General features: G+C 44.5%; 2 protein-coding genes and 1 pseudogene across 2 annotated transcripts; 1 reads left to right on the top strand and 2 right to left on the bottom strand.

Moving 5' to 3' along the window:
• The first annotated feature begins 215 nt into the window (after nt 1-215).
• Nucleotides 216-1,139, top strand: ORYCUNV1R1639 (vomeronasal 1 receptor oryCunV1R1639). Its single transcript, NM_001167323.1, is given in 1 exon segment — nt 216-1,139. A coding segment is annotated over 1 exon segment (924 nt).
• Nucleotides 1,140-1,966: 827 nt separating this feature from the next.
• LOC100350698 (ER membrane protein complex subunit 4 pseudogene) lies at nt 1,967-2,664 on the bottom strand (annotated as a pseudogene).
• A 5,584-nt stretch (nt 2,665-8,248) lies between these two features.
• Nucleotides 8,249-9,172, bottom strand: ORYCUNV1R1575 (vomeronasal 1 receptor oryCunV1R1575). Its single transcript, XM_070062675.2, has one exon. The coding sequence runs from the start codon at nt 9,170-9,172 to the stop codon at nt 8,249-8,251; it is 924 nt and encodes a 307-aa protein (XP_069918776.1).
• Between the last annotated feature and the right edge of the window lie 1,332 nt (nt 9,173-10,504).

Raw genomic sequence — 10,504 nt, 5'->3', positions numbered from 1 at the left:
TTGCCCATCACCCCTTCAACTGTAAGGAGAGACTGAGGCTATTTAGAATTCAGTCTTCATTGAGCTTCCTGGGATGCATGAACGAAAGCGCTGACCATTTAAAGTAGAATATAGAGAAAAGGCTGCATATTGAAAAGTGAGACACATTGGCATTTGTTTGATTGTTCATTCTTTCTCACTTCAGCTGCAACCTGTGCCCTCTAGCACTTGCTGTGATGTGTTCTGCCAGCCTGGATATTGGGATTATCTTCCTCACTCAGACAGGGATTGGCCTTGTGGGAAATTCCTCCCTCCTTTGTCTTTATAACTTCACTCTGCTAACTGGACATCTTTTGAGGCCCACAGATTTATTTCTCAATCAACTGGTCTTGGCCAATTCCATTGTTCTTATCTCTAAAGGTATACCCCAGACCTTGGCGGCTTTTGGATGGAATTATTTGCTGGATGATATAGGATGTAAACTTATCTTCTATTTTTACAGAGTGGCAACAGGAGTGTCCTTCAGTACCATCTGCCTTTTCAATGGTTTCCAGGCCATTAAACTTGACCCCAGTATTTGGAGATGGATGGAGCTTAAGATAAGGTCCCTAAAGTTCCTTGGCTTCTGCTGTTTCTTCTGCTGGGTTCTGCATATTTTAGTAAATTCTTGTCTTCCTATAATAGTGAGTGGTCCATTGAATATCAAAAATACCAGTATAGAAAATAATTATGGGTACTGTTCTTGGCATTTAAGTGGAAATCTTTTAGATTCATTTTATACAATCCTGTATTTTTCTCCTGACCTCATAAGTTTGGGCTTCATGATCTGGGCCAGCAGCTCAACCATCTTTATCCTGTACAGACATAAACAGAGAGTCCAACATATTCACAGGCACCGACTCTCTTCCAGGCCTTCCCATGAGGTCAGAGCCACCAACATCATCCTAATCCTGGTGAGTTTCTTTGTCACCTTTTATTCAATATATATCACGATGACACTGTGGATGACACTGGTTGCAAATCAAGGCCAGTGGATCGTGAACACCTCTGTGCTTGTGGCATCGTGTTTCCCAGCATTCAGCCCCTTCGTGCTCATCATCAGTGACACCAGAGTCTCTCGGTTGTGTTCTGGCTGCAGGGCGGGGAGAAGTGCTTCCTAATCTGCTTGCAGTGCTGTGAGTCTGTTCTCTCCTGGGTGTTCAAGTATTCATTCCAGTGTCTGTTCATCAGAGGACTGCGTATGTCAGGATTGTGTGTCACCATTTCAAGAAGGGCAGTCCTGTCCTCATATCACTACACGAGTGTTGCAATGGAGGAAAAATGAACCTTGTACGCATAATTAAGCAAAGACTCATTTAATTCTTAGATTTGTCAGTAGAGAAGTTCAGGACATTTTCAAATATCACATCGGAGAGACCTAAGCCTAAGGCCCCAGGCAAATCTTTAATTTGAGGACTTACATAAATTCCTGGAAACTTTTTTATTTGTTTGTTTCTAACTACTTTTTTGTTGGTCTAATTTTATCTTTTAACCATTTTTTACTTTAAAAATTACTTCATTTAATTGACAAATAGTAATTCTGTATACTTGTTTTTAGGCATTGTTCTCAACTATAATTTATTAAATGGAGATGCTGTATGGTTATTGATTTAGCAGCAACTGTTGTTTTGTTTACATAGAGTTTGTTTGTATTTGTTGTTTTACTCTGTATTGGAAACACACATAAAGTTTTCTACATTATTTTCAGTCAGGGTTTGTGGTATAATTTCCTTATGACAGCAGTAATATACATATTGTCTTTCTGGAATCTGTCTCTCCAGGGGGAAAGAGCTTTTGGTTCTTTCCAGATCGGTGATTACCTTGAGTGGGTGCTTACGAGCCGATGGAGTCTAAAGAAGAATGTTAGTGAGAAGCAAATCCATAGGGCAGGTGCTCACTGTCACAGAAGTGGTCCTCAGACGTACCTGGCAGGGAGATACCATGATTGTCATGGTGGTTTCCCAGGGCAAGGCTTAGCCACTGCACTCTGATGTGTTGACCCCTGTGATTTCCACAAATGTGAGAAACTCATGAAAAAAAGTAATCCTCTTCCACCCAACTCCATTCTCTCAGGGTGCTTCGTGTAGGCTAACCCATCTGATGCATGTGTTGGCAGCAATCCCATAGACTAGCACTTGTAAACAGCCAATGCCAAACCCATCAGGTTCCCAATAAAATAGACCAAACCCTGAGGAAATTACTACCTTCAACTTTATAGCGTCTTTTTTTTTTTAATACAGAGAGAGACAGAGAGAAAGGTCTTTCTTCCGTTGGTTCACCCCCCAATGGCCGCTATGGCCGGCACTGCGCCCATGCGAAGCCAGGAGCCAGGTGCTTCCTCCTCGTCTCCCATGTGGGTGCAGGGCCCAAGCACTTGGGCCATCCTCCACTGCACTCCCTGGCCACAGCAGAGAGCTGGACTGGAAGAGGAGCAACCGGACAGAATCCGGTGCCCCAACCAGAGTACCGGCGCCGCAAGGCGGAGGATTAGCCAAGGGAGCTGTGGCGCTGGCCAACTTTATAGTATCTTTAAAGCGGCTGAAATAGCCATCAGTGCCTGCATGGGTTGCCCGTCCATCATACACGCCCTCATTGAGGGGGATGATGGAGAGCATTGCCTGCAATATACATGGTGAAGAGGTTCATTGGAATCTGTTTCAGGGGACCTAAGTCAATGTCCCAGCAGCGCTTCTCCATCAGGACCCAGTCTGTCTCTTGCATGCTGGTATAAGGCACTTGTTTGTCCAAGTAACGGTACAATGAGTCTCCCTGGCCACTAATCTGGTCCCTCCTGCCTTCTCTAGGCCCACTCAGCTTAATGGCCAACTTGAAGCACCAGCATCAGTTCCTGACCAGGCTCCCTTGGGCCATCAAGACGGTGACTGCTTATTAAAGCCAGGAAGCTTTCACCCTGAATGGTACTTGCCGCTCCCTTGCCCGCAAAGGAATGACACTGTTCGCAGCTTATCGGTCTTCAGTAGACTTTTAATGAGAAAATAACAGTGACAGAGAAAGAATGAAGGGAGGAGAGTGGACAGGAAAGCCCCCTCCTTCCTCAGCACACAGCTTATATACAAAATCTGGCCAATTGCAAGCGGGCTCAAGTCCATGCACGGAACACTCCAATCCGCTGTCTGTTCACGCAGTGTGCACGCATCCTCGGGCCAATCAGATGAGGTGTCACGCAGCAGGCAGGCTCACCACGCGGTCCTCGACGCCATCTTGTTGTTTACAACATTCTCAACTCCTCTGGAAAGTCGCGACCGTGGGAAAGCATTGCCCTAACCGAAACTAGCAACATCCACCTTGTGATAAAGACACAGCAACAGCTATCAGACCGACCTTGACGTGGGGGCTCCATGGCTGCGCATCCCATGGAGCCCCACAGTACTCCTGCGCAGGCCCACTGGTGTCTAACATCTCAATAATAGTGTATGCTTATGGGGTACAATGTGCTGTTCTGATCTATGTATACATTGTAGAAGGATCCAATCAAGCTAAGTAGCATATCTATCACCTCACCAACTTATCTTTTTTAATGTTTATGTTAAAAATCTATTCTTTTGGGGCTGGCACTGTGGTGTAGTGGGTAAAGTCGCCACCTACAGTGCCGGCATCCCATATGGGTACCAGTTCCAATTCCCATTGCTTCACTTCCAATCCAGCTCTCTGCTATGGCCTGGGAAAGCAGTAGAACATGGCCCAAGTCCTTGAGCCTCTGTACCTGAGGGGGAAGAGCTGGAGGAAGCTTCTAGTTCCTGGCTCCTGGCTTCAGATCACAAAGCTCGAGCAGTTGCAGCTAACTGGTAAGTGAACCAGCAGATGGAAGATCTCTCTCTCTCTGCCTCTCCTTCTCTCTCTGTGTAAATCTGACTTTCAAGTAAATAAATAAATCTCTAAAAAATTTAAATAAATTAAAAAATAATGTGTTGGTCATTTCTTGGTGAAAGTAGCAGGTATGTTGTTAAAGGTCATACACTGATCATCTAGTAGAGTTACAAAGAGTATTTGTGTGTAACTGAGAAGATGTAGAGGGGCCGGCACTGTGGTGTAGCTGGTAGCAGCTGCTGTCTGCAGTCCCAGCATCCCATATAGGTGCTGGTTTCAGTCCTAGTGGCTCCACTTCTGATCCAGCTCTCAGCTATGGCCTGGGAAAGCAGTAGAAGATGGCCCAAGTCCTTGGGCCCTGCACTCGTGTGAGAGACCCGGAAGAAGCTCCTGGTTCCTGGCTCCTGGCTTCGGATAGGCTCAGCTCTGGCCTTTGCAGCCATCTGGGGAGTGAACTGACAGATGGAAGACCTTTCTCTCTCTCTCTGCCTCTGCCTCTCTGTAGCTCTAGCTTTCAAATCAAACAATCAATCTTCAAAAAAAAAAAAAAGATGTAGAGCTTACAGACAGAGATGCAAAGCAAGACTTTAAGGAAGAAAGCTGGAGGAGGGGAGAAGGAGGAAGTACTGGGCAGTGAGCAGCCCTCTCCCAAGGGGAACGGGTGATTGCCTGAGAAGAGGCAGGTGCTTCCTCAGGACAGCAATAATCTCTGTTAATTGCTAGAAGGGCACAGATAGTACTAACCTCCCTGACTCCTGTTAGGCCTGGAAGTGATGCGTATGTGTTTTGGCAGATGCAAGCTTAGAAACCCAAGAGAAGCACAATTAGTCTCGTCCTTGGGTAGGGGCCTCCCCTCTAAGCATCCCAACTTCCCTCTGGTGGTTAGTTGGCTTGCAAGAGAATGCCCTTCCCACTTTAAATTAGGTTCACATTAGCAAATTATATGTATTTAAAAGATAGCTCGGGAATCCCATAAACCCCACAATACTGTAAACTCTTTTGCAAGAGTTTATGCAACAACCGAAAAGTCTGAAGAGTTCGCACAAGCCCGGATGCTTCCACAATTACTAACACAAGACTGCAGCTTCAGAAAGCCTCCATCATTCTTCTTCAGGTGGTTCTTCTGCCTCCCAGGGTGCACATTAGTGTGATGCTGGATCAGAAGCAAAGGAGCTGAGACTTGAACCCAATTACTCAGATATGAGATGCCAGTCTTCCAAGCAAAGTCTTAACTGCTATGCCAAGTGCCTGTCCTCAGACAGAATCTTTATCAGCAGCAAACCTAATGGGGGAAAATTTTAGACATTTATGACACTATGAGTAACCTTTTAAAGTTTATTAGCATGGATTTCTTGCTGTGAAGTTTTATTTCATACCTGGTGTTTGAAAAACTACTCACATTATAATTACACAGCTCTGGGCTGGCACTGTGGTACAGTAGGTTAATCCTCTGCCTGCGGTGCCAGCACCCCATACTGGTGCCAGTTCTAGTCCTGGCTGTTCCACTTCTAATCCAGCTCTCTGCTGTAGCCTGGGAAGGCAGTGGAAGATGGCCCAAGTCCTTGGGCCCCTGCACCCATGAGGGAGACTTGGAGGAAGCTCCTGGTTCCTGGCTTCGGATTGGTTCAGCTCCAGCCTTTGCGGCCAGTTGGGGAGTGAACCAGTGGATAGAAGACCTTTCCCTCTCTCTCCCTCTCTCCCTCTCACTGTCTGTAGCTCTATCTTTCAAACAAATAAATAAAATGTTTAAAAAAAATTACACAGTTCAATGAACTTTCTCAAGGTCAAAATCTCTCTGAAAGCAGTACTATAGTCAGAGTAGCATCATCTCTGCGAGCCTCCATTTCTGCCACCTAGTCACCAAGGGAGTGGAACATCTAGTATTGATGTGTAGTTTGTCTCCTAACATTCCTCACTCTTGTACTAGCAGTAAATCGATGCATGCACTCTTCTGTCCCCTCTTCTCTTTCTCTTCCTCCTCTTTCAGAAATCCCTCAGGCTGATGGAGATGCATGTGTGACAAGTGGCCTAGGATATTCTATGCCTGTTCAGATATCACTCATAAGGATGTGATGCACAATGCAGTCTTAGCTAAAACAAAAATTCACTGCACTAGACCAGTGCTTTGTGAGCTTCCAGATTCTGTGGTGAAATTCATCCATTGTGTTTATTGGAGTTGGTTTCCTTCTTGGGGATGTGACAACGTGGGTATTTCAGTTTCAGGATGCAGGATAATAAAGCCAAGTGTATGTGGAAAATGAGTTTGATGTGATTTTGCCTGGGGAGTCTTCATTGTACGCTCTCCAGCTCCATCTTGGATTGAATGGTTCGGTAAAGTTGGTGAGGATCCAGCCTTCTCTATGGCTGTTCCCTCAGTGCTGGGCAGCTGGCAGGGGTCCTCAGTGAGCTAGTACAGCCCATGCAGAACAGCCCCACATCTCTTAGAATCTGGTGTGGGACTGGCCTTCTGGTCTTGGCAGGAGGCAATTTTAGGATGTTGCGGGAAAGGGAGGTGAGGGGGACAAGGCAGGGTGTGGCTGCCTCTGGGCACTGCGTGACTCCCCTGCCAAGCAGCATGGACTCAAAGGACTCCCTGGAGCTGCACGCAGCAGTGAGCACAGCAGTCCAGGCAGCACAGAAGATTTGGGTGCATCCACAAGCAACGAAACACACAGATGCGTTCAAGAAACTGCAGTGAGAATTCAGTGTCTGGTCGACAAAACACGACCAGAATGAAAAGGACCGCCTGAAGAATGATGGATGTAAGGTCGTCACAAAACACACCAAACGCCGCAGTAAGGGAAAGGGTTTACGGGGAAAACCCCGCAGGCTGGAGGGAAGGGGAGAGGAAGGAAGGGAGAGAAGGAGGAGAGAGAGAGAGAGAGAGAGAGAGAGAGAGAGAGAGAGAGAGAGAGAGAGATGGAGGAAAGGAAGAAAGAGAGAGAGAAGAGAAGAGGAGCTGAGCCAAGAGAGCCACGTGTTCAGGAACAGGTCCTTTTAAAACTTTGCTGGAGGGCAGGCAGGGAAGCAGGAGCAGCGAATCCCATTAGGATGGGGGTGGAGCTTGACACCAGTGGTTGGGCCATGTGGCTACCTGGCTTCCAGCAATGCAGGGGTGGGGGGTGGCTAGAGCCTAGGATGATGTCAGGGTGTAGATCGCGCCATAAAGACTGCGCCATTTTCCTAATAATGGAGGCTTTCTGAAGCTGCAGTCTTGTGTTAGTAATTGTGGAAGCATCCGGGCTTGTGCGAACTCTTCAGACTTTTCGGTTGTTGCATAAACTCTTGCAAAAGAGTTTACAGTATTGTGGGGTTTATGGGATTCCCGAGCTATCTTTTAAATACATATAATTTGCTAATGTGAACCTAATTTAAAGTGGGAAGGGCATTCTCTTGCAAGCCAACTAACCACCAGAGGGAAGTTGGGATGCTTAGAGGGGAGGCCCCTACCCAAGGACGAGGCTAATTGTGCTTCTCTTGGGTTTCTAAGCTTGCATCTGCCAAAACACATACACATCACTTCCAGGCCTAACAGGAGTCAGGGAGGTTAGTACTATCTGTGCCCTTCTAGCAATTAACAGAGATTATTGCTGTCCTGAGGAAGCACCTGCCTCTTCTCAGCCCTTGGGAGAGGGCTGCTCACTGCCCAGTACTTCCTCCTTCTCCCCTCCTCCAGCTTTCTTCCTTAAAGTCTTGCTTTGCATCTCTGTCTGTAAGCTCTACATCTTTTTTCTTTTTAAAAAATTGATTGATTGATTGATCTTTCAGGGGATTTTACCATATCAAAACATCTTACTCAGCTTTTAAAGTTTTTTTTTACTAAAAGTTATTATATTTTTCAAAATACTAAAATAATAGATTTTTAACATGAACATTAAAAAAGATAAGTTGGCAAAGTGATAGATATGCTAATAGGTTGACTAGATCTTTCAACAACGTATACATAGATCAGAACAGTACATTGGACCCCATAAGTATACAAAATTATTACTTGTCAGTTAAAACAAAATAAATTTTTAATGTAAAGATAGTTAAAAGATAAAATTAGAAAACAAAAAATATAACATTAGAAACAAACAAATAAAAGTTTCCAGGAATTTATGTAAGTCCTCAAATTAAAGATTTGCCTGGGGCCTTAGGCTTAGGTCTCTCCGATGTGATATTTGAAAATGTCCTGAACTTCTCTAATGACAAATCTAAGAATTAAATGAGTCTTTGCTTAATTATGCGTACAAGGTTCATTTTTCCTCCATCGCAACACTCGTGTAGTGATATGAGGACAGGACTGCCCTTCTTGAAATGGTGACACACAATCCTGACATACGCAGTCCTCTGATGAACAGACACTGGAATGAATACTTGAACACCCAGGAGAGAACAGACTCACAGCACTGCAAGCAGATTAGGAAGCACTTCTCCCCGCCCTGCAGCCAGAACACAACCGAGAGACTCTGGTGTCACTGATGATGAGCACGAAGGGGCTGAACGCTGGGAAACACGATGCCACAAGCACAGAGGTGTTCACGATCCACTGGCCTTGATTTTCAACCAGTGTCACCCACAGTGCCATCGTGATATATATTGAATAAAAGGTGACAAAGAAACTCACCAGGATTAGGATGGTGTTGGTGGCTCTGACCTCATGGGAAGGCCTGGAAGAGAGTCGGTGCCTGTGAATATGTTGGACTCTCTGTTTATGTCTGTACAGGATAAAGATGGTTGAGCTGCTGGCCCAGATCATGAAGCCCAAACTTATGAGGTCAGGAGAAAAATACAGGATTGTATAAAATGAATCTAAAAGATTTCCACTTAAATGCCAAGAACAGTACCCATAATTATTTTCTATACTGGTATTTTTGATATTCAATGGACCACTCACTATTATAGGAAGACAAGAATTTACTAAAATATGCAGAACCCAGCAGAAGAAACAGCAGAAGCCAAGGAACTTTAGGGACCTTATCTTAAGCTCCATCCATCTCCAAATACTGGGGTCAAGTTTAATGGCCTGGAAACCATTGAAAAGGCAGATGGTACTGAAGGACACTCCTGTTGCCACTCTGTAAAAATAGAAGATAAGTTTACATCCTATATCATCCAGCAAATAATTCCATCCAAAAGCCGCCAAGGTCTGGGGTATACCTTTAGAGATAAGAACAATGGAATTGGCCAAGACCAGTTGATTGAGAAATAAATCTGTGGGCCTCAAAAGATGTCCAGTTAGCAGAGTGAAGTTATAAAGACAAAGGAGGGAGGAATTTCCCACAAGGCCAATCCCTGTCTGAGTGAGGAAGATAATCCCAATATCCAGGCTGGCAGAACACATCACAGCAAGTGCTAGAGGGCACAGGTTGCAGCTGAAGTGAGAAAGAATGAACAATCAAACAAATGCCAATGTGTCTCACTTTTCAATATGCAGCCTTTTCTCTATATTCTACTTTAAATGGTCAGCGCTTTCGTTCATGCATCCCAGGAAGCTCAATGAAGACTGAATTCTAAATAGCCTCAGTCTCTCCTTACAGTTGAAGGGGTGATGGGCAAGTGCCCCACAGTTTCTCTGGAGCTGCAGAGAGGAGTTGGGCAGATCTCTGTGCTTGGACATGGACTTTTCTCTATGATACATTCTTACACAAAAGGCCAAGACACAGAATGAGTGTAGCATATGTCTCACTTAAAACACTTCAACTTGAGGATCAAAACACAGGGGCAGAGTTGGAACAGTAGTGAAGGATAAGAAACTAAAATAGGCTTTATGAAGTAATCTAATTTGTAGTTTGACTTATACAAGTAACAATATTTCACATAACTACTGAAAAACAATAGTAGATATTGGGTATCACTACCCATAACATTGCTAATTAAAAGAAAATTTAGCTTGATTATCACCATGGTGTTCTTAGTGCACATGAAAGAAGTAGTTCAAATGACTTGAAAACACAGACACACACATGAAAACAAAAATACCTGGAAGGAAATATTAAGCTTTTATCACATCATATTTGCACAATATACTGCATTAATAATTTGAAATATATCAAAGTATATTAGTGTAATTGGTAAGGAAGACTTAGCACAAGGCAAAAACTATGCATCTCTGTGGATGAATATAAAATCTACACAGCTCCAAGCGACACAAGTCTTGGCAGAATTACAGCCTGCAGTGACTTTAAAACACACATGTATTTCTCATTTCCCTCCCACGAACAGTCATCGCCAACAGCCCCTTTTCCTTGAGCATCTCAAGTCGCAAGACTGAGATTTCAAGAGGTGATTTCTCAAAGAAAGCCAACCGTCTTGAAGATAAACGATGCTGCGGGGTGTGGGGCAGAAAACATCCAAATGTCCCCAACGCTGCTTGTCAAACAAGAAAGCTAGGATGGTGCAGATACCCTGGTTTTTGCGAGGAGGAAACGTAACTTGAAAAGGAGTCTTTTGCAAAACATTGGTACAAATGGAGCACAAAAGGAATAGTTACATCCATGACTTGAACCTCAACAAATATGTTAAACATCTTCAAGATTATATCAAAACAGGATGTTTTCCTGTGGAAGATGTCAGGGAACCAACTCACGATGACATCCAGCAAGGGCTCACTGCCCGACACTCAGAGGAGCCATTTACTGTGGCACTTGCTTTGAGGAAAACAACAACACAAAAG

This window comes from Oryctolagus cuniculus, chromosome 18 (assembly GCF_051225735.1).
Source record: "Oryctolagus cuniculus isolate XC-2025 breed Fujian yellow rabbit chromosome 18, ASM5122573v1, whole genome shotgun sequence".
Lineage (NCBI taxonomy): Eukaryota > Metazoa > Chordata > Mammalia > Lagomorpha > Leporidae > Oryctolagus > Oryctolagus cuniculus.
The sequence above is the reverse complement of the archived record's forward strand: the minus strand, read 5'-3'. Positions and strand labels throughout refer to the sequence as shown.